The sequence below is a fragment of the Palaemon carinicauda genome, chromosome 1, assembly GCF_036898095.1.
Source record: "Palaemon carinicauda isolate YSFRI2023 chromosome 1, ASM3689809v2, whole genome shotgun sequence".
Lineage (NCBI taxonomy): Eukaryota > Metazoa > Arthropoda > Malacostraca > Decapoda > Palaemonidae > Palaemon > Palaemon carinicauda.
Window position 1 is genome coordinate 187,219,608 of NC_090725.1, and position 24,968 is coordinate 187,244,575.

The 24,968-nt window shown below is 44.0% G+C and overlaps 1 protein-coding gene across 6 annotated transcripts in view; it reads right to left on the minus strand.

Annotated features, from left to right (window-relative positions):
- The window catches only part of LOC137653138 (peroxisomal targeting signal 1 receptor-like), a 472,440-nt gene that overhangs the window by 108,167 nt on the left and 339,305 nt on the right, over positions 1 to 24,968 (minus strand). For all 6 annotated transcript variants that reach the window (XR_011046415.1, XM_068386531.1, XM_068386528.1 and 3 more), the window contains exon 12: positions 19,315 to 19,483. Coding sequence is in view for 5 of the 6 variants with exons in the window: in XM_068386531.1 (XP_068242632.1) it covers positions 19,315 to 19,483 (169 nt within the window). In the remaining variant the exon portion in view is untranslated. The remainder of the gene's footprint in view (positions 1 to 19,314; positions 19,484 to 24,968) is intronic.

Consider the following 24,968-nt stretch of genomic DNA (forward strand, 5'->3'; position numbering starts at 1 on the left):
GCACACCAGCTATTGATCGTCTTTAAGTGAGTACCCCAAGAAAATTTCTTCCGTTTTTCATTATTTGTTTGGTTGTTATAGATGTTTCTTTACCACTGTTCTTTTGAAAGGTTGGGTTACGGGTACTCCGAAACACGAAACAGCTAATGACGTATGTGTATATATATATATATATATATATATATATATATATATATATATATATATATATATATTTATATATGCATATATATACATATAAATATATATATACTTCTTCCTTGACCCCTCCCCCCCACTCTACACCTCCTCCACCTTGTTCCTTGCCCCTTCACTTTCCTTGCTACCTACCCTCTTTCTAAGACTGAACCACAAATAGAGAAACTTAGCAGCATGATCCAGGCCCAAGGCTCCCATTAAAATCAGTTTACCATTTAACAGAAAACATTTATACTTTTAGTTTGTTTTTGTAGAATGTGACAAAATATTATTCCAGAAGTGGGGTTTTCCATTAATATCAAGCCTTAAAATTTATGCTATAATAAAATTTAATGATGTTAATTTTGTCTTTTCCAACCTTATAGTACCTCTCTTATAGAAGGATATTTACTGTCCCTTACTTTTACAGCCAACAACTAGTAATATATAATAATTATACAACTAAACTAGTGGGGTCACGGTCATGGCTTGAGGTGCATGATTGGGGTCACCTGAAAAAAAGGTTGGGAACCACTGCATTAGATTTTAATTGCGAGGTAGCAACCCTGCCTAACCGCTTAAGCGGGGGTAGACTGGGGGTAGCTGGGGGGTACCCAGCCACCTCTATATATACTCTCACAGCAGTGAGAGACATCAATTTTTATTGCAGGCAGGACTTCTCGAGGACAGGTGTTGGCAGGCCAATTTATATAAATAACTCCAGGTTTGTACAGGCCTGTATTAGTTAGGGAAAAATGATATTTTAATTATAAAATAAATTTTTGAATATACTTACTCTGCGGCTCGACAGAAAACACACTCAAAAAAACTCGCGAGCGATCGCTATGAAGGTTGCGGGTGTGCCCACCAGCGCCAACTGTCGGCCAGATACCACTCTTGTATGTAAACAAAACCTTCAATTCTTCTCGTCCCGCTGCGTCTCTATTGGGGAGGAAGGGAGGGTCATTTAATTTATATATTCACCGGGTAAGTATATTCAAAAATTTATTTTATAATTGAAATATCATTTTTAAATATTTAACTTAGCCGGTGAATATATAATAGCTGATTCACACCCAAGGAGGTAGGTAGAGACCAGAGTTAATTATGTTTACAGCGTATAAGCTAAGTTTTTTCATTTTGACAGTTATCAATATAACAAAACCAAAATATATAGGTACCTGGTAAGGAAGTTGACTTAGACGATTACTCTGCCTTGTAAGTCTGTCTTCCTCACGGAGCCCAGCGATCCTCTTAGGATGCTGAAAGACTCCCAGGAGCTGAAGTATCAAGGGTTGCAACCCATACAACAGGACCTCATCAAACCCCTAATCTGGGCGCTCTCAAGAAATGACTTTGACCACCCGCCAAATCAACCAGGATGCGAAAGGCTTCTTAGCCTTCCGAACAACCCATAAAACAATATTAAAAACATTTCAAGAGACAGATTAAAAGGATATTGGAATTAGGGAAGTGTAGTGGTAGAACCCTCACCCACTACTGCACTCGCTGCAACGAATGGACCCAGTGTGTAGCAGTCCTTGTAAAGAGTCTGGACATCTTTTAAGTAAAATGACGCAAACACTGACTTGCTTCTCCAAAAAGTCGCGTCCATAATACTTTGCAGAGATTTATTTTGCTTGAAGGCCACGGAGGTTGCTATATCTCTAACTTCGTGCGTCTTAACCTTAAGCAAACATCGGTCTTTCTCATTCAAGTGAGAATGAGCTTCTCGTATTAAAAAAAAAATCTGATAAAATATGACAAAGCATTCTTTGACATAGGCAATGAAGGTTTCTTAACTGAGCACCTTAATGCCTCAGATTTCCCTCGTAATGACTTAGTACGAGCTAAATCGAACTTAAGAGCTCTAACAGGACATAATACTCTTTCCAGTTCGTTGCCTACGATCTCTGATAAGCAAGGAATATCAAAAGATTTAGGCCAAGGACGAGAAGGCAGTTCATTTTTGGCCAGGAAACCAAGTTGAAGTGAACAAGTGGCTTTTTTCTGTAGAAAAGCCGATGTTCTTACTGAAGGCATGAAGTTCATTGACCCTTTTAGCCGAAGCCAAGCACACTAGGAAAAGTGTCTTGAGGGTGAGATCCTTCAGGGAGGCTGAATGTAATGGCTCAAACCTGTCTGACATGAGGAACCTTAGGACCACGTCTAAGTTCCATCCAGGAGTTGCCAAACGACGTTCCTTAGAGGTCTCGAAAGACTTAAGGAGATCTTGGAGATCTTTATTGTTGGAAAGATCTAAGCCTCTATGTCGAAAGACCGAAGCCAACATGCTCCTGTAGCCCTTAATCGTGGGAGCTGAAAGGGAGTGAACCTTTCTCAGATGTAAAAGAAAATCTGCGATTTGGGCTACAGAGGTACTGGACGAGGACACAGATGCTGACTTGCACCAGTCTCGAACGACTTCCCACTTCGACTGGTATACTCTACTGGTAGAAGCTCTCCTAGCTCTTGCAATTGCACTGGCTGCCTCCTTCGAAAAGCCTCTAGCTCCTGAGAGTCTTTCGATAGTCTGAAGGAAGTCAGACGAAGAGCGGGGAGGCTTTGATGGACATTCTTTACGTGGGGCTGACGTAACAGATCTACGTTAGAGGAAGACTTCTTGGAAAGTCTACCAGCCATTGAAGTACTTCGGTGCACCACTCTCTCGCGGGCCAGAGGGTAGCAACCAACGTCAACCTTGTCCCTTCGTGAGAGGCGAACTTCTGCAGTACCTTGTTGACTATCTTGAATGGTGGGAATGCATATAAGTCCAGAAAAGACCAATCCAGTAGAAACGCGTCTATGTAGATTGCTTCTGTATCTATGACTGGAGAGCAATAGATTGGAAACCTTTTGGTCAACGAGGAGGCAAAGAGGTCTATGGTGGGTTGACCCCAAGTAGCCCAAAGACTCTTGCCCACGTCATTGTGGAGGGTCCATTCCGTGGGTATCACCTGACCCCTCCGACTGAGACAGTCTGCCAAAACGTTCAAGTCCCCCTGGATGAATCTCGTCAACAGGGAGATGCCTCGAATTCTTGACCATAAGAGAAGGTCCCTTGCGATCTCGAGCAGCGTGAAGGAGTGTGTGCCTCCTTGCTTGGAGATGTACGCCAAAGTTGTGGTGTTGTCTGAGTTGCCTCTACCACTAAGTTTCGAAGAAGCCTTCTAATATCATCAAGGCCAAGTGGACTGCTAATAGCTCCTTGCCGTTGATGTGCATGCTCTTCTGACTTGAGGTCCACAGACCCGAGCATTCCCGACCGTCCAGGGTCGCACCCCAACCCAAATCAGACGCGTCTGAGGACAACACGTGGTTTGGGTTCTTGACTGCTAGGGATAGTCCCTCTCTCAGACTGATATTGCTGTCCCACCATTTCAGGCATGCCTTTACTGGTTCGGAGACTGGGAATGATACCGTCTCTAATGTCTTGTCCTAGTTCCAGTGAAAGGCTAGATGGAACCGGAGAGGCAGAAGGTGTAGTCTCCCTAGTGAGACAAACTGCTCCAGGGATGAGAGAGTCCCTACGAGACTGTTCCAACTCCTGACTGAATAAACGTTTCGTTTCAGCATTAGTTGGACTTCGAGCAGGGCTTGACTGCGAATCTCCATCCCCAAATATAGAATAATCTGGGATGGGATCAGTTGGGACTTTTAGGTTGACCAAAAGTCCCAACTCCCTGGCCAGACTCAACGTCCAATGTATATCCTGCAGACAGTGAAGACTGGACGATGCTCTGAGAAGCCAGTCGTCCAAGTACAGGGAGGCTCGGATCCCCGATAGATGGAGGGATTTTGCCACATTCCTCATGAGCCTCGTAAACACGAGAGGCGCAGGACTGAGGCCAAAGCACAGGGCTCGAAACTGGTACCCCACATTCCTGTAAACAAACCTCAGAAACGGTTGGGAATCTGGGTGTATAGGAATGTGGAAGTATGCCTCCTGAAGGTCGAGAGAGACCATCCAGTCGCCTTCCATAAATGCTGTCAAGATAGCCTGGTAGACTTCATCGTGAAGTTTGTCTTGACAATGAACACATTGAGCGCACTTGCCTCTTACGTACTCCTGCAGTGAACATGGCTGCCAAATCATGGAGCCATCCCTGAGGGACTTGTTCCTGCAGAGAACGTGGCTGTCAGATCATTGGAGCCATCCCTGAAAGCCTTGTTTATGCATGACATAATTGTACAGCAAAACTTCAAAGGCTCGAAAATAGCTGTGAAGTCGACCTGTAAAATCTTGGAGCGTCTCATGGCCAGGCGCCAGGGAGAGTCTATGAGGTTTGAGAAGTCTATCTGGGCAGAGGCAGGAACTCCCAAGCCGAGAACTTCTCTCGTGTCATATCAGACTCTCGCTCTATAAGCCAGTTTAAAAGAAGGGAAAGCAAAGGCTGTCTCCCCCAAACTCCTCCTGGTGATAAACCAGTCGCCTAGCAAACGTAAAGCTCTCTTAGAAGAGCGAGAGAGCACTAGCTTATAAAACAACGGCTTCGAAGTAGCTAGGCCTAGTGTAAGCTCTGACGTTTAGGCGAACGAGGAGCAGCAGTTACAAAAAGATCCGGACAGAGATCCTTAAAAATCAGTATGATTTATTTAAAGTCCATAGAGGGCTAAGCAGCTTTAGGCTCCTCTCCGTCTGACAGAGTCCTCAAGGGAATATCAGTAGGAGGGGGAACAGCAACTTCCTCATCTGAAGGAACCTTGTCCGATAATAGCCGAGTCTCAAGCAAGGGAGAGACCTACCGTGGTGGCAATGCTTTACAAGCAGAGTCCATACGCACTGGTGCATTAGTAGCGGACCAGGACGCAACGTCATGTAACTGCTTGACAGTCTGTGAACTGTCAACAACAACAGGTGCGTGAGACCAGGACGCAACGTCATGTAACTGCTTGACAGTCTGTGAACTGACAACAACAACAGGTGCGTGAGGACGCACAGCGTCCACTCGAGACTGCTTTGACCGCCTAGACTGAGCAGTCAAAACAACTCTAGAATGCGGAGGTTGACGCTCAGCGTCAAAACAAGTCAACTCCGATTGTTAGCGAACGTCCTGAACGTCAACAGGAGCATCAGCAAGTGGCCTAACGTCCAAATGTGGCTGAAAATCCACACGAGACCGCATCGAGTGTGGTTCTAAACAACCTGACTGACGTGACTTGGCTACGCCAACGTCAACAGGACGCACAAAGGAACGTTAGGGTGGCTGAAGGCCAGGATCTCGATGAGATAAACGGCTAGGCTCAACGGACTTATCGGCAGAATAGTCTTCCATAAGGGAGGCAAGCTTATTCTGCATGTCTTGCCGTACAACCCATTTAGGATCAACGGGAATGGTTGCGGTAAGAGACGAGGGTAACGTCTGTGACCGCAAAACCTTGCCTACAAAAAGACTCTCGGAGTCTGTGTTACGCTTTTGTTAGGCGGCGAGCAGTCTTCCGATGACTGCATAGGGTCAGAGCTGTCCTAATGGTTAAAACCAGGACGCTGGACCTGTCCTGAAAGGACTGACTTTCGCTTAAAGGGCCTCGAAACCTTGTTCCACGGTTTCTTATGCGAAAAGCCTTCGGATGACGAGGAGAAAATCGTCTCTCTCGCCTTATGGCAGGGGTGATCTTGGTAAGATACACCCGATACCATAGAGGGAACGTCTGTTCGCTGATCAAGGCCTCTCGAACCCATAAGTCGTACGACATTACTTCTCCCCTGGGCTTGGGAGCTTGCAAGAGGTCCCGGACTAGGCGAACGACAGGCACGAACAGACGAACCCTCGGTCGTAACACTGATAACACTTTGCGCAATCTCACTTTATCACTACGATTTTCTGTTTTGCACTTATTTCACTGAAATCGAATTTTTTAACAATTCACATTAGGTATGAATAAAACTGATTTCTACCTGAAGCACGCAATTCTACCCTCATCAAAAGGTTGTAATTGCGAAATCAGTCGTATAATGTAAGCACATTAATACCAGCAAAAAACAGTAAACATATTTTAAGATAAAAAAAAAAATCAGTGGCTGGGGAAGAGACTAAACACTAGTTCATTCAAAACTACGTTTTCAATCTCTCACCGTACATTGCCTTGGGACGAGAATAAAAAACTAAAAACGTTTTATCCTTTCTCCCCGTACAGAGACTAGGGACGAGAGTAACTCGAGAACAACGTTACCTGCTTGGGACGAGATAAAGATCGGAACGTTTTCTCTCCTCTCTCTCCCTCCGTCTCTATCTCTCTCTCTCTCTCTCTTGATTTCGCACCTAAGAGAAGAGCCCACTTACGTTTCGTCAAAAAAACAGGTTATTTGACCAAAGGAAAAAACTGAAAGGTTTTTCAATTAAAAAGTTCCTTTAAAATAGAATTTAAAACATTTAAGCTTTGAAAGAAGAATGAACAAAACGTCAGAATCGATTTACTCTTTCTGCAAAGTGAAACCGTGATACTCTCTCTCTCTCTATCGTAACGATAGAGCGCAAACTGCGTAGCATAAATAAACTAAACGTTAGTTCATCTTTGAAACAGTACGAAGACTATTCAAAGAAAATCTTTCATAAAATATCTATTAAAAAATATTCATTTAATAAGTTTTAAATCATTAGCTCTTTAAAAGCTATTTACGATTGAAAGGGCTCAACGTTGTTTAACTTCGGTTTCCAAGTTAGGACCGCCTACTCTCAGGAAAGGTCGCATATAAACAAATCATTAAAATTTATTTTGATGTTTATTATAAATGGAAAGCTAATCGAAGAGGCCTAATAAAGGCGGTTGAGATATAAAATATATAGAGGAAAATCTATAATTAATTTATAACGTGATAAGATAATTGCTAAAAGCCTAAACACACTTCCGTACTGAGGGAAGGGTCGGCCATTTAAAAGTCAAGGAAAGTCCAAAAAACAATCCAAAGTCATCAAAAATTAAATCTATCCAAAAACGAGTTCAAGATTTAAGTTGAAGATAAAACACCTGTATTGCGAAAGCTCAAACCAAAATGAAGTACTTCACCAAATATGTTAAGAAAACTCCAGGTTCTACAGCGAGTATGAATACGTCTTGTCGTCAACGTCGACAGAGAAGAATTGAAGGTTTTGTTTACATACAAGAGTGGTATCTGGCCGACAGTTGGCGCTGGTGGGCACACCCGCAACCTTCATAGCGATCGCTCGCGAGTTTTTTTGAGTGTGTTTTCTGTCGAGCCGCAGAGTTGCAGCTATTATATATTCACCGGCTAAGTTAAATATTTAAAAATACAAATTATCTCCGAATTTGTCATTTGTTCCCATACTAACAAACCTTCAGCTATTTATGTGGATTACTCACTCTTAGGTGGGTGGAAGTTTTAGATATGGCATGGACATTGACCCAGTTTTGCCTAGTACAGTATATGACTGTGGTCTAGAGAAAACTTTGACACCCCGCTGAAATATACACAGTGAATGTACTCGCGGCCTGTGCAATGTTGTAAAATAGAGGTTGTTGTTCGTATGAACGTCTGCGAGTTTACATATGAAAACGACAAGACGTATCCCAATGTTCCCTTGCAGAAAGCAATGGGGACGTAGATATTACTGTATAACAATTTATAACTTATACTGGACTACACAAGGAAAGTGATAATTACCTGCAGAAGTTGAAGCCAGTTTTGAGAGGGACTCATGGTGCTCTACTCCAAGGGAAGGGAAGATGAAGAAAGGAAAGCCAGAAATTCTTCTCATTCATTCCAGTCTTAACCCGGGTAATCAATGCCCTCAAACAAGTGCTACTTGTCCATCAAGGAGCCTGAGGTATCTTAAACCACTTGTTGAACAGCCACCAAAGGGCTGATAGTAAATGTATCGACTTTCCTGTGGGTCAGTCTTTAAGGTAATGGACTGTGAAGGTGGTTTGTCTTTTCCACATGCCCACTTGGAGAACCTGCAACATGGAGAAGTTGAGTTTAAATGCTAGGGAAGTACCGATTCCCCTGACGTCATGGGCTCTAGGTCGACGACCCTGAGGAAGATCAAGAGCCATGGCTCTTTCGATCACTTGGCGAATCCAGGAGGAAACTATGTTCTTGGTGATCCTCCTCTTTACTCTTCCTGAGCTAAAAAACAGAGATTTTAGTCTGGGCCATGTTGCTGCAGTACATTTAAGATAGTATCTCAAACTCCTCACTGGGCAAAGTAACGACTGATCTGGGTTACAGAACAAAGACTCGCAATCTGAAAGGGCCCGAATCTATGGTTCAGTACCCCCGGATTTTGAGTCTTAGTAATAAACTCAGGGACGAAGCTGAGCATCACTCCCCCCCCATTCCCTTGAATGGGCGATGTCATATGAGAGGCCATGAAGTTCACAGACTCTCTAAAGCGAGCAGGAATGCCGTCTTCAAAGTGAGATTTCGGTCAGTTGCGTAGCTTATCGTTCGTAGGGAGGTCCTTTAAAGGATCTCAAGACGTGAACCACGTTCCAAGGAGGAGGTCTGATCTCTGACTAGGGGCAAGTGATCTCATAACTCTGTATGAGTAAAGAAGGCTCCAACGAGGAGGAAATGTCGACTCCTTTCAGCTTGAAGGCAAGGCTTCAGGCTGAGCGATAGCCTTTCACCGCTGATACTGAAAGGAGCTTTTCTACTTGAAGGTAAACAAGAAACTCTGCTATTACTGGAATAGTGACATCGAGTGGAGATATTCCTTCCACGACACCAACCACAGAAGACTCAACATTTTGCCTAGTAGACCAAGGCTGAGGACCTACGCAAGTGTCTGGACATTCGTTCTGCAACTTGTCGTGAAAAGCCCTTCTAAGAGAGGAGAGGCTGGATAGTCTCCACGTGTGAAGTCGAAGCGACTGCACGGTCTCGAGGAAGATGTTCGCGTGTGGCTGTTTGAGTAGATCAAGTTGTGGAGGGAGTTCTCTCGGTAGATCTACTAGAAGTTGCAGAAGGTCTGGATACCACTCTGAATGATGCCATAGCAGAACTACAAGGGTCATCATTAGATCTTTGGATGCTCTTGTTATGTTGAGGAGTCTTTTCATCAGACAAAATGGGGGAAAGGTGTACACGTCAATGTTGTCCCACTGTTGTTGAAATGGAGAACAGTACAGAGGAAGCTTGCTGTTCTGAGATGTTGCAAACAGGTCTACAGTCGTGGAACCCCAAAGTCAGGACTTTAGTAGGTATCTGATGATTCAAAGATCAATTGGAACCTACTATCTTGAGTCGCTCTGCTCAGATTGTCCGCGAGCACATTCCTCTTGCCGGGAATGAATCGAGCTGACAGAGCCACTGAATGTTGTTCTGACCATCTGAGGATCTTTACTGCAAGATGACATAGAGGCTGAGAAAAGGTACCACCCTGTTTGTTTAAGTAAGTCACTACTGTGGTGTTGTCGCTCATCAACACCACACAGTGACCTGCAAGCAACTGTTGGAACTGATGAAGAGCTAGGTAGGCTGCTCTCATCTCTAGAAGATTCATGTGCTAGTACCTTTCTGACTCTGACTAAAGGACAGAGATCGTATGATACAGCAAGTGAGGCCCCCACCCATCTTTTGATGTATTTGTGAAGAGCATCATATCTGGAGGGGGAACAAGAAGATTCTGGCCTCGCCGAAAGTTTTCCTCTACCATCCATCAACTTGAATCCATCACCTAATCCTGAGTTATGGGAACTCGGGTGTCCGGTGGGTCAGAGTGTTGGCTCCACACAAACTTCAGCTGCCACTATAGGGATCTTATCCTGAGGTTGCTGTTTGCAACAAGACGGACGAGAGAGGTTAAGTGGCCTAACAGACTCAACCAATTAGAGGCTTTGGATGTACCGCTTGGATGACTGTTTCTGCTGTCTCCATTCTGAACTGAGTCTGTTGAACAAACTTGTTCAGAGGGGAGAGATTGATGACTGGTCTCCAGCCTCCAGTCGTCTTTTTCACCAGAAAAATTTTACTGTAAAATCCTGAAGACCTGTCTACCTCCTCTTGGAGAGTACCCTTCTGCAGCATGGTCTGTACTTCGGCCTTGAGGGCCAGCTCCTTTGTGGATCCCTTCGTATAGAAGCCAAGATGCACTGGATTCAGAGTCAGAGGAGGGAGATTGAATTAACGGGACGCGATACCCAAGGGCGATCACATCCACCGTCCTCGTGGAGCTGCCACCTCTGCCAGCGGTGCTGTAAGCACACTCCCACAGTTGGTGGGTGATGAGGAATGCCATTCCTATTGGGAGGAACCACCTCGGCCACCTCCCTTTCTTCTGAAGGACTTGGACCCTTTCTATCCCATGGACTGAAAGGGCCGCTTAGACACCTTGAAAGGTCCCGAGGACCTGGAAGTTGACTGGTGAGTAGAGGAAGGTGCTTGCTGAGGCCGAATAGACTGGGAAAGTCTACCATAGGACCGAGATATCATAGCCCTATGGAGTAGAGAATTGTTGGAAGATTTCCTCCATCGCCCTGTAGCCCCCTCTGTCTCTTCAGGAACAAAGAGAGAAGAACCCTCGAAGGTGGAATTCCTCAACCAAGAGACCTCCACTATCGGCACCTGCTTGTGGAACCGACCTATGACGGTATCCTTTCTCATGAGTATAGTGTTCGCCCACAGGTTGACAACTTGGTGCGACAGAAATTCAAGAGTCCGGATACCTGACAACAGAAAGGACTCCGTTTCCCTGGCCGACTCCTTCTGGAAATCGTGGGAGGGAACCATGACGCCCAAGGATCCCAACCATAGATCCAGCCTGCATGGCGTACTTCGCATGTTTATGAGCTCACCTGCCGAGACTGAGGCCTTCAGAGAGGAGAGGGTTTGAGTGGGAACTCCCTTCCTTAGGGACTCTACCGAAGGGTCGAGGCTCATGGTGGAATGTGGTTCCCCTTCGATCTCATAATACTTCCTTTGTAATACAAAAGGAAGTGGAAGAGACAGAGGAGGAACCTGCCCTCAAGGAACTAGAAGTTCCAGCTATCTGAGCGATAGCTTTTCTTTTGGCAGCTGTCAGACCTTTGGACCAGGGTTAAGCCGCACTGGACCTAGAAGGTTTCTGGTTCTCGAATATTTCGTCAAGAACCATATCCTTCCTTTCCTGGATGGTGGAACCAGGAGTGGAGAACCTGTTTTATGGCCCTCATACAGGCGAGGACCTGCCAAAAGTTATGCTCTGACTCACGTCTCTCCTGTACGGAATGATAGTTCGGACTGGCCGCCTTTGGAAGATTCTCCTCCTCTAAGTCTAAGGGGTCTCCCACCTCCAGACTCACATCCAGAGCCTGAGGTAGGTCATGGTCGTCAACTGAAACTGTGGACCCATCACTGGGGACCGCGTCTGTGCCTCAGCCTCACTAGCTTCCCGTGCCGCGGTGTTCTTTGGTTTCATCTTTGTGTCCTTCGGTTCCCTACGCACAGGACGTTCCTCCGCGGTCTTAGGAGGGGGAACTTGCGAGGTCTTCGAGGACTTAGACAAAGCCTTGGCACTTGGAGCTGGAGGCTCCTCCCCTGGATGAGGAAAAGAAACTGAATGCTGATCAGGAGGCACTACCTCAATGTCTTGATGGTTGAAGGGATGGATCGCAATCTCCCTAGACAAGCCTATGTCCCTACTCGTCCTAGGATGGATAATGTCGGCACGAGGTGGAGTTAAGCCTCTCATCCGTCTCTTCTGCTTCTTGGTAATGACTTTCTTTGCTTTCACTGGCAAGAAAGATAAGTTGGCCATATAAGAATCAGAGGTGGTATGGCCTTCAGCACACGATCGAAGTGGAGGTGATTTATGAGCTTCTCTGCCGTTGACCTCCTTCTGGGGTTTTGACTCCCAACTGACGAGCTCGACTAGGGTTCCAGAGGGATTGTAGGGGTTGCCCTGACTGTAAAAATCTGGGGTTGTGGTGGCAGAGGTGCCACCTTCAGAGCCTTCAGGGTAGTGGACATGAAAGTCGACGCCCATGGAGGAAGCTCTGAACCCCTAGGTACAGCCTGGAGATCCATAGAAGAGTGTCCTTTGGGTCAAACTCCAGAAGGACTGCCAGTTAACAGAGGAGATAGCCTCTGAAGCAGAGGAACACATTCCTTCGGACGACGAGGAAGGTCTAGCCTAATAGGCACATTTAACGGATTTTGAGCGAAGCGAAAAATCTATTTTTGGGTGAGATGGCCATGTCGTCCTGATGGAAGTTCCTTAAAGTAGCTTCCTAAGGGATATATGTACTACAGCGATAATCCCAGAGAATTTTACCTTTAGGTATCCAGAATTCTAACTCCTGGCGCGAATATCCTTAAAATTTCTCCAATGGATATCGCATAATATCAGCGGACGCATTCTTGACACGCCTCCATAGCAATCTGCACCCCAAACAGCGTTTTGGCTTCGAGGAGGATGTGGCAAAAGGGAGCCGTCCAAAGGCTCTCCCCGCTCTAGTAATACTATTGGGAATACAACAGCTCCATTCCCACAACGGCGGCCATTCCTTTTTTTGTAGCAATCTCGCTCGGTGATATTTCCTGGTGATCTAACTTTTCGATCGTTTTACAGGATTATTATTATGCTTTCTCCATCTTCTTCCGCCTCTGGAAAGTTGAGTATCGGGTCTTTACTATGAGTACATTTTAGCTCCTGTTTCACAATGAAATTAGAGTATTTTATTGTGTTTATGAGCTAGGCCAGTTACTGGAGGCGCCATGGCTCCGTCGTTCGTTTGGCATGTGTTATTTAGATAGCAGAACGACTTCCAGTTTTTAATAGCTTTATTTAATTATCTTAATCATTTAGCTATTTAGGCAATTATTCTTGTAAAGCTTCGATAATGTGCATAATTTTTGTTTCCCCCTTTTCTCTGTCGATCGTATAGTTAGAGTTTCGGTGATTTAGGTAACCGAGATCTTGTATAGCCTAGGTAACCTTACCTAGACCTTTTACTATACGTTCAGACTTTCCCCGGTTACCCTCGTGTATTGTTTTCATTCAGTGGAGACTGATACCTCCTAGAATGTTATGAAACATTACACGTCTCTTCGGAGACTTAAGGGTAATCTCTTTCCCTCTGAGTGTAGCCTCAGGCTACAACCCTAATAGCCGTGCCTTGAATTTTATTCAGACATGGCTAACTTAGGGTTTGTCCTGCCTCTTCCCTTAACCGTTGGTTGTGGTATACCATCAGGTTTTTGGATTTAGTCAGAATCTCAGAGTATTTAGTCTTATGTCGGCGACCTGCCGGCAGGGCAAATGGGTTGTAGGATACCATCATTCCCCTGCCGGTCAGGTGGCCGGCAATGGAGGTTACCCCTCATTAGCCGCACTTGAAGTTATGGTAGGATACCATCTTCTCCTTGCGACTAAAAGACTACAGTAGTCCTATGCCACAGTTCTCTGGGCTGAAGAGTAATTTTCTTAAGCCTAGGATACGTGGCACTGGAACTCTGTTTCTTCTTTGTTGAGAGTCTCTCCTGTTCCCTGGGATTCTGTCGATACCGAAACAGAGTTTCTTTTACAGGTGGTAGGACTGACAATTTTTGCCAGTTCCTTTCACACTCGTTACAGGACCCTGTTCCCTACCCCTCTGTCCACTTTTGATGGCTGAGCCAATGTCTTTCTTTAGGCCAGCATCTTGCAACCTTACCTTTGCTGGTAGGTTGCCGGAGCCAGCCAGACTCCCTCTCTAGTCATGTCTTTGGCTGACGGCAGAGCATACTGCCGCCAACCACATCATCTGTCGGCAATTGCCGGCAACTGCCGGGCCAGCTGGCTGCCGGCGACCATGATGGCCGTGAGAGAGAAGTCCCTTCTGTTCCCAAGGTTCTTCAGTCCTCCCTTGGACAGCTGCTACAAGTCCTGTTGCCGGGGTACTGCCGGCCAGGCTGGCACAGATAGTGCTGACTCAGTTGGCAGCACGCCGACTGTACTGGTACTGATGGACTTGCCAGCGGCAGTGTATCGGCGGTACCTTGTCGGCAATAGTACTGTAGCTGCATGGAAGCCTGAATGGTACATTCTTCCCTTCTATTAGAACCTTCTTTCTGGAAAAAGGCAGTCAAATTAAACTTTTACATCCTTAATTACTGTATACATTCACAGTAAGGAGTAGCCTTTTTTCCATGCTATCTCTCTCTCTCTCTCTCTCTCTCTCTCTCTCTCTCTCTCTCTCTCTCTCTCTCTCTAGCTAGCATGCCGGGTATGCCGGCAAGACCTAGCTATGCCGGCTACATGCCGGCTGAACTACTGTATATTTTATACAGGTAGCCAGTATATCTGCATTATAGAATATACTGCAGATAGAAAACTACTATATAGTTTATACTAGTAGTTATTTCCAATATATTTTGGATATCCAACACAGGCATTTGCTGAGCCCAATCCTATATTGAATGAATATGATTTCATCAATATCCTGATTAGAAATCAGTATTAGGATTACCCTACAATATTAAACACTTCAAGGCAGGAGTAATACACTCCTAACCCTTAAAGGGTGGAGCCTTTTTCCTCGAGTCTCCCTGATCAGGAAACTCTATATTTGAATATAGTAGGAAGACTATAGCAAATAGGCTGAGTGGGATATACAAATATATGTCTTTCTTTTCTTTAGTCCAGTTGGCTTCATGCTAGATGGACCATACTGTCATATGCTACTATGAAGGCAGCATAATGACTAGACTACAATACATGATGTACAGTAGCCAGTAAATTGCAATATAGACTTACTGAAATTAGAAAACTACAGTACCATGATACAGTAGTTTTTTCTGACATACCTTGGGTACCCTTGTATGAGCATTCTGCTGGTACCGTTCATATATTGAATGAATAGTTTTCTTCAATATTCTGATCGAGAATCAGTCATCCTGACCCCACAGTATTAACATTATTTTGGGACAGTGATTTGATACTTCTCTACCCCTAGGGGTAAGAGTCCTTCTACTTGGAGTTACTCTATAGAGAAATCTCCATGTAGTTAATACTGAGGGGAGGCAACAGCGTTTGCTCACAGGGGTACACAAGTATGTATCTCCTACTATCCCTTAATAGCTTACTATCCTAAGCTACTCTATTGTAAAGGACATTTGCATGTTGATTGTCAAGGAGATAATCCATTGTATACTCATTTGGTTTTCCTTTCTTTACAGAAGGAACACCAGATACCTTGTGCTGCAGTCCTCTGCAAGGCCAAGAGTAAGTATTTTTACGGTCATAATACTTGCAGGTTTCATGCCCGTTGCAATATTATTTCCGGATCCCTACATTACTGGAACCCACAGGTTTGCAATATATGTCGGACATTAATGTCCGAAGGTTTTGAAAATCCCAAGTCTACAGATACTAGGGATACAGCTCAATATAAATTACGCAACTGGGTGAGAGGCTTTCAAAAGATCTCTCCGGGACCTTTCCTACCTAATGATGGGATGCGTAAGCTACTATTTCCGAAAGCAAGTGAGGAAACAGTAGTGCCTCAGGAGCTAACTACATCCTCTGACAGCCAGAAAACCTTTGGGATTAAGGGCAAGAAATGCCCCAAGGTAGAAGAGGAAAATGTTGCGTCGCAATTTCCTCCGCCTGTGCCGGCTTTAGAGCCATCGATGTCGACATCTTTGTCTTCTACCCCTAATTTGGATAATGTGGTACAATTATGTATCCAACTGAAGAATCAAATAGAGAGCTTTCGTAGACAAAACGAAAAGCAGGAAGTAAAACGCAAGATAGATCCTCGAAAAGTTTCTCTTGTCGCTTCCCAGGGGTCAGTCAAACGACCCATGAATCAAAACCTACCAACATGCTCCATAACCAATCCCTGGAGGTTCGCGGAGCAGATGCCGATTTCAAATGGCAATCTCTGCATCTCAGAGAAAATGGGTGCTGTTCCTTTGGACAAAATTCAATTTTGGCCAAGCTTTGATGCTTTCCCTAATTGTTGGGTTCGACTGAAGTACGAACCAAAGTCAAGAAAAGGAACGGAACCAAAGGAGGTCTTGATTCTCGACCATGATAGGGCACAGACTATCCTTTCAGGTAGTCTAAGAAAGGCGAGTTATTCAGAGTCGAAGGTATTCTCACTGAATAACGGACACCCTTCCCTTCTTGCTCCTACTTCACTCTCATTCCCCTTTATGGGGGAGGCATTTACTTCTGTTGCCAAAGCGGTAGAGGCGGGTAAGCCATGTCCCACACTCGATGAGTGCAAGCCTTTGTCACCAGCTTTTCCCGGACAGGAAAAGGATCGGAAGGAAGTCCATTTGACATTTTCAGTAGGAAAATTAGACAAGGACGCCGCAAGTCGACAATTCAAGGTATGTCTCCCTAAATTGTCTGAGTTGCTCTTGTGTAATGAACAGGAGTTAAAGGAGAGACTTGAGACATCCCTTTCTCTACAAAACTACATGGAGTTGTGTTCAACCTACGAGAGTACCCCAGACATGCTCATGGTCATAGCCAAAATGCATATGGCTATCTTGGTGAAGGACCTTTATGCCTTTATGAAGGCTAGGAGAGCATGTAGAGAGTTTGTGTTCGCTGATGCAACAGTAAAACACGAAACAAGGAAGCTAATATCTTCCAACATCTGGGGTAAAGACCTCTTCCCATACAAGGTCACTAAGGAATTAAGAACGCCACCATGGAGAACATAGGTCTTCTCCAAAAATGGGGCATTAGGAGGCTCCTTGAACACTTCTGAGAGGGGTGTCGGTCTTCCGCTCGAGGTGGAAGACGCAGAAGGGCGAGACGAAGGTGCTGAATCCGCACTTGCTCGGGATTTTGACACATCTTGCGAATTGCTCGCAAAATTTGCAGATTTGCTCGTGAAGTTGCAAGATTCAAGCACAATATTCCAAACTTCACCCGTCAACGGATGCGATTTGCGAGCATAATGCTGGCAACAGGAGCACTAGGAGCCACAGAGGAAGAGGAAGGTCTAGTGTCTTCCTGATGCCCCAGAGGAGCACTTACATTCGACGAAGTTGGATGAGGAGGCCTCTGAGTAAGAACTACTCTAGATGGAGAACGCGTCACAGCAGGACGCATTTCCAAGCGTCGCGTAGGCGAGCGCTTCACCAAAACTCCTCATACGGTGAAAAGCACTGAGGGTATAGCTGGACGCCTGTCTGAGAAGTGGTCGTTCTCATCATCAGGTTCAGTCTGAGGTTGTTTCGAAGGTCTGGTTGAGGGGTTACATGCTGATGGGCTGCTTGTGCGCCTACCTCTAGGCGAGGAACGTCTAACACCTTGATCGCAAACGCGCGGTTCGTGATCGTGATGTTCGTGAACGATAAGCATCTAGCTCTCGTTCGTGAACGATGAGCATCTAGCTCTTGTTCGTGAACGATGAGCATCTACTGTAGCTCTCGTTCGAGAACGGCGACAGAAAGTGAACGTCGGGTTGCAAACGTGAATGTCGTTCTCCTGAACGATACCCTCGCGAGCGCAAACGCCGAATTCTTGAACATGAGCGTCGTCCTCGGGAGCGGGAGTACCTTCCACGTGATCTATATCGTGGCGATCTAGAGAGCGAGCATGTGGACCTACAGTAGGTCTAGACCTTGCTCACGATTGTGAATAACGCAATCGCGAGACTCGTCCTCGTGAAGAGGAATGCCTCCGAAGAGACCGTTGAGACCTACGGTTCCGTGAATGTGAAGCTACTAAGCGTAGCGTCTTATTGGTGAAGAACACTCGGATCGTGATGACCTACGATCATTAAGATCTTCCGATAGTTGCGAACGGCGATCAGGGGAAGATGTTCCAAAGGGGCGAGGCAAAATGCTGGTGGAATGCGTGCTGATCCCCGGAAGATCGTCACCTGCAACCTTACGGTTCCTGTTGGAAGAAACAGGGGGTTGAGGGTTAAGGGACGATGAGGTCCCAGGAGGGAGAGAGGGTTCGTCATCAGCAGAGGGTCGTTGGTGAGGTAAAAGCAAACGATCACCTTGCCCACGCGTGGAAGGATCAGGGGAAGGAGACAGATGGACTTCGAACCGATCCAGAGTGTGAGATGCTGACAGCTCCGGAGAAGGCTTCCTCGTGGAACCCGGTGAAGGAGGCGCAGCAGCTCCTCCTTCGAAGGGGATCCCGATATCCCTAAGGACGACCACACTTGCAGCAGATCTGAAAGGGAGAAAGGCTCGCCAGCAGCTGGAGGAGAAGTTGCTCCTCTAGGGGAAGCAACCCCCCCCAAGGAGTTAAGCGATCTGCGCTCCTACTTGAACGTCCCTCTTGAGAGCGCGAGCTAGAAGTAGCTTTTGAGAGAGATTTGGGGGTGTGAGAAGAAGTAGAATGCGCACCGCTTGCCCCTGAGGGAGAATGATCGCGCTTAGTCTTCTTTTTCCTACACCACCCAAACTTCTCCTACTGGGAGGCAGACCACTTCCTACACTCTGCGCAGGGCGCACCCTGCTCGCATCGATGCCCTCACCACGTAGGACACAGAGAGTGCAAGTCGGTCTCTAACAACGACATGAAGGTCCCTCAGGCGGCACCCTTTCACCCTGGACACGTTCGTACATTGAAAGGGATTGCATAAGACACGCACACCTGCAAAGAGAAAGCAAAAAATTAAAAAAGTCCAATGACAATCAGGAGGAGAGCGGACACGTCTGATCTCTACTCAGCCAAAAGATAAAGTGACGTTTCTCACCGCTGTGAGAGTATATATAGAGGAGGCTGGGTTGCCACCTCGCAATTAAAGTTTAATGGCTACCTCCAGCTGCTGCTGAAAGAGTATCCACATAAATAACAAAAGGTTTGTTAGAATGGGAACAAATATAAAAAGTTACAAATCCTACTCTATCATTCATAAATAAAAATGACAAAATGAATAGCAATTCCAATGAAGCAAAAACAGAGGAAGTAAAAATAAAGCAAGCAACAAAATGGACATCTCTATGTTAAAATATGAAACAAAGTTATCTTTTCCATAATATATATGTACGTGTACATCATTCCCAGCATATGCCTTAGCAACACAAAACTAAAATCACAGAGACATGGCTAAATATAACATGCTTTTTACATGTTAATGAAGAATTAAGAAAAAATCTTTATGGACATACAGACACTATACTTATAGAAAATAAATGGTACAAATTCATTAAAGTTAAAGTCCAAATCAAAAGGAACATAAAAGATGAACAATATATGATGCATAATATCAACTAAAAAAAAAACTTACCTTTGGTCGTACGCTTATAGCAGACTGGAAGCAATCAACAGCCTTTTCATATTCTCCAGTCAAGTTGAATAAAACTCCTAGACCACATTGGACATCTGCATCAATGTTTTGATTTGGCCGCTGGTTAGCTGCTGCTATGTACAAGTCCTGAACTTCTTGAATGAGTTCCCTGTGAAAGGAAAACGAGTTTAAAGCACCTTTCTTAAACTGCACACACTTTTTATTACTTATATTCCTAGTTCTTCCACTTACTGGTCTTCCGCTTGTAATAGTGTTACCCCTCATCGTCATTTTTAACAATCTATCCCTCTTGATTTTGTAGCAGAAAACCCTTCCCTATTGCTAGGAAATGACACACCAGTTTTCCTTTTGATGTGAAGATATAAAGAATTGTCATTATTATCATTATTTATATCATTATTATTATTAATAACCTAGCTACAACCCTAGTTGAAAAATCAGGCTGCTACAAGCCCAAGGGATCCAACACGGAAAGCAAACTAATGAATAAGAAATAAAAAAACAAACAATAAAATATACAGTACAGTAAAGCCTCCTTATCCACAGTTATTGTGTTTAAAGCACCACTACATTTGGAGATTTCTGTGGATATTATTATTATAAATATTATTATTATTATCATTATTATTATTATCATTATCATTATGAGTTAATTGCATTCGATTGCGGTACACAAACCATGTAAGGATCCCATGATTTGGCTGTCTCTTGCAAATCATTTGCTTCTGACAAAAGTTCAGCCAATCATTCTAAGCTACAACCCTTGTTGGAAAAACAGGATGCTATAAGCTCAAGGACTCCAACAGGGAAAAATAGCCCAGTGAGGAAAGGATATAGGGAAATAAATCAACTACTGTACAAGAGAAGTAATGAACAATTAAAATAAAATATTTTAGTAACAGTAACAACATTAAAAGGATCTTCCATAAATAAACTATAAAACCTTCAAAGAAACAAGATGAAGAGAAATAAGATACAACAGTGTGCCACAGTGTACCCTCAAGCAAGAGAACTCTAACCCAAGATAGTGGAAGACGATGGTACAGAAGCTATGGCACTACCCAAGAATAGAGAGCAATAGTTTGATTTTGGAGTGTTCGTCTCCTATAAGAGCGGAATACAATAGTTGAAGAGTATCTTCTACCCTTACCAATAGGAAAGCAACCACTGAACAATTAGTGCAGTAGTTAACCTCTCAAATGAAGAAAAATTGCTTGGATATTGGGCAGTATAAACTCTAAGAATGCTTTTTAGTAAATATTTACTTCAGAAAGGTATTTTTAATTTAATTGTAAAATACACAAAAGCACTTTATTTTCTGTACTGTACTAATATAGCACAGTACATTAAAAAGTTAGGACGTACAAGCAAATATCTCTCTCTCTCATATGGACAGTAATACCTCAAGATATGAAATTAATTACGGTAGTTCTGGACTGGCTTTCGTACTGTAATTTTTTCATATGATGAGTCAGATTTTACATGTAAATCGCCTAATTCCTTCCAAGCTCTACAAAAACACCACATTCAATTTTATAAGGCTAATCTGTACTAAACGCAATGAAATACTGTACAACCATTAAGATCATTCAATACATAACTTAACCGTTCATAACCAGTACTGTAAATGAAATGTATAATAAGAACAGACAGTAGAGTAATTCAATAATAAATGGAAAATAAAGTAACAAAAAAGTGGCTACCCATTCCTTGTTTTATAGCGAATTGCGCACGGTGTACTCCCGCTTACTCTGTGTTTTCGATCGCTATTACGAGGATTTATCTTGCATTCTCCAGCATCTTCTGCCTCTGGAAAGTTGGGTATTTAATCTTTCTTGTGCATAATTCTTAGCTCCCTTCTCACAGTTAAATTAGCATAATTTAGATGTGTTTATCGGAGCTTAGCCGGTAACCGGAGGCGCCATTTTGGACGCTGTTGTTCGCCATATATGCCTTTAGTCAGTAGAACGACGTTCCCGGTATTAAGCTTTAATGAATTACATATAGCTATTTAGGCAAAAGTTATACTAGTGAAGATAAGATCAGGCACGAAATATTTCCTCTTCCTTAAATGTAACGATCGTATACGTTAGAGTCTCGGTGATATAGCGTAGCCGAGATCTCGACCCGCGCTAGGCTAACCTAGCTTACGCGCTTTAGTATACTTTCGTACATTATCCCCGTTTACTCTCGCATATCGTTTTATCAATTCAACAGGAGATAGTATATCTCCTAGCATTAATTATATAATTCGATACTCGTCTCTTTTAGAGATTTAAGGGTAAACCCTTCCTTCCCTCCGAGTGTCGCCATTAGGCGACAACCCTATCTTGGTCTTGCCATAGAGTAGTGTACTCCGGCTTGACTAGGCTAGTGTTTTCTGACTTCCCTCTTTGCCAGTGAATATCCCGGCTTGGAATTACGACAGTAACTCAGAGTACAGTGAACCCTCGTTTATCGCGGTAGATAGGTTCCAGACCCGGCCGCGATAGGTGAAAATCCGCGAAGTAGTGACACCATATTTACCTATTTATTTAACATGTATATTCAGACTTTTAAAACCTTCCCTTGTACGTAGTACTGTTAACAAACTACCCTTTAATGTACAGAACACTTAATGCATGTACTAACGTACCCTAAACTAAAACGGGCACAAATATTAAGGGCGACTTTATATCATGCGTTTCCTAAACACGCTAAAAAGCACAATAAAAAATGGCAACCAATGTTTTGTTTACGTTTATCTCTGATTATAATGAAGAAACAAACGCATTTACACATCTGTGTATAGGTTAGTTTCTGCATCGATTATATTGATTATTCAGTACAGTATGTTGATTTGGTTATTACTAATGTTTTACTTAATTTTTCTTAGGACTTCCAAATGAAATGTTTTTCTTTATGACGCCGCCTGAAACGAAGGCGTCATAAAGTACGCTCAGTAAACAAACTAAGGAATTTAACGCGCATGATGAAAGTGATAAATAATGATATTACAGTAAAAGCTTTAATAAAATATGTTATTACAAGTATTATTTACCGTATCTATATAAAATCATACATACGTAGCAAAGCAAGAAAACAATCTACGAGAGAGAGAGAGAGAGAGAGAGAGAGAGAGAGAGAGAGAGAGAGAGAGAGAGAGAGAGAGAGAGAGAGAGAGAGTTGTTTTACATACGTAAATGTAAATTTTAAACAAAAAAAATAGCCCCATTTCATATAAAATAGATTACAAATATTTTACTTTATCATATTACAGTAGTCTGTATAATACTGTAAAGTTCAGTACAGTATGTTGTTGTTAAAGTCGTGGCGATGAAATTCTCACGAAACAAAAACACGCCATTTGAGTACAACAGCTGATCTCTCTCTCTCTCTCTCTCTCTCTCTCTCTCTCTCTCTCTCTCTTCGTGTTATACTGTACAATACTTACATTTAGATGAAGAAACTAAAATTAGTTTTCTTAGTGTCAATTAAATACGAAACGAAATAATTAGGCCGAGTCTACATCCATTTCAATTATAGCTAAAAATACGGCATCCGATTTCATCAGCAAACCACTATTTTTTGGGAAATATCATTTTATTCTAGAAAATTGCCACTCTTTGAATAGTTAATTGCACATTAAGAAATCGTGTACTTTTGTTTTTAAATTTCGGGTTTGTTTTAAAAATCGAGTATTGTTGACTTCTTTTTTTTTTTTTACTTTTGGCTGTGATTAGATCAGCTGTCATCTAGCTGCCGCTCTTGAGTGTGTACGAATACACTAACAAAGTATCATTTATACCATTTCTTAACTTATTCAAACCGTCTACAGTATACAGTTGATATTACATAAGCACCAATTTGTTATAACCTATCAAATTTTTTTGTTTATTACATTTAAACCCCCCCTCTCTCTCTCTCTCTCTCTCTCTCTCTCTCTCTCTCTCTCTCTCTCTCTCTCTCTCTCTCTCTGTGGGCTACTTTTCACTACCTCCCATTCCTTACCTCTCTCTATCTCTCTAACAAATGATATCTTTGTTGCTCCTCAAAGTTTCATTTATATTGAAAATCAATCACGATTCAATTTTCCTTACTTTCTCCAATCTCGTACCATCGGTCACATCGCGGTATTTTCGATATTTCTGGAAAATCCGCGATATATGTATATACATGGGTTATGAAAAAAATCCGCGAAGTGGTGAATCCGCGATGGTCGAACCGCGAAGTAGCGAGGGTTCACTGTATTCAGTCTTTACGCCGCCAACTCGGCTGCCAGGGGAGTAGTCACTTCCCTACCGGCTTACAGTTGCAGACAAGGAAGCCTGGCTTCCCTAGCCCGCATCCGAAGTGGTAGTACACTGCCGCCACCTTCTCCCTGCGGCCAAGGAGACAAGTCTTGTTCGACAAGGTCCTGGGCTGAAGAATCGATATTCTTCTGCCGCCAAGGACGGCGCCGATATTGAAACGATGTTTCTGAGTTATGACGGGGAGTGACCGACACAACACACAAGACCCTTTCCCTGCCCCTCTCTGTCCTTTAGCGATGGCCTAGCCATCGCAATGTCTTTGGCCGGTGTCCTACAATCTCCCCGCTTGCCGGGTGGGTTGTGGTGCCAGCTGGGCACCTACTTAGGTGGCTTGATTGCCGCTTCGACCTTCCCCATATGGACGCATAGCTCCGGGAAAGGTTGTGCCGGCCATGAAAGCTGCTGTTGGGTGACCCTGATGTCTTTGAGTGTTCTTCAGTCCTCTCTTGGACGGTCATCCACATCCCTGGAACCGGCAGAGTAGCCGGCAACAGATCCTGTGGCTGGGTGGAAGCTAGAATGACTCATTCCCCCCTTCCATTTGAACTCTCTTTCTGGAAGAAGGCAGTAGGGACAGTAGTACCTACACCCTTATTTATTGTACTATACTATATAATAAGGTAGCCCTTCTCTCCATGCTTTCTCGCTCCCTGTCGGCTAGTGCCGCCAGGTACTAGCCTAGCCGGCAACATGCTGGCAGAACTACAGTATAAGATTATACAGTAGCCAGTATTTCTGCAGTATAGTACATACTGCAGGCAGAAAACTATACTACACACTATACAGTAGTTTATATTTTCCAACATATTCTGTGTGTCCTCTCACAGTCCATTGTTGAGACCAATTATAATATTGAAGTGAAGTATTCCTTCAATACTCTGATGAACCGCATACTCATTTCATTTTCCTTTCTTTACAGGAGGAGCCAAAGCTGAAATGTGAGGTAATGTACTGTAACCACAAAAGTAGGAACTATTGTGGTCACACTATGTGCAGGTCTCATGCCGCCTGCTCAGTTACAACCGAAACCTTGAGGTATTGGGACCCCAAGGACTGCAACGTCTGTTCGGCCTTGGTGACCGAGGGTTTCGGCGATCCCAAGTCGGCGGAGTCGAGGGACGCAACAAGAGAAAAACTTCGGAAATGGGTACGAGAGTTCCAGAAGAACTCTCCTGGACCGTACCTTCCCAACAACATGATGAGAAGCTTGCTGTTCCCAAAGGCAACGGCTGATGCCGTCATACCCCTGACACGACCCGGGCCTCCTTGCGTTCAGATCGCAATCGAGGCCGATATAAGTGAAGCTTTACAAGGCGTGGACATCCATCAGAAGAGGATGTC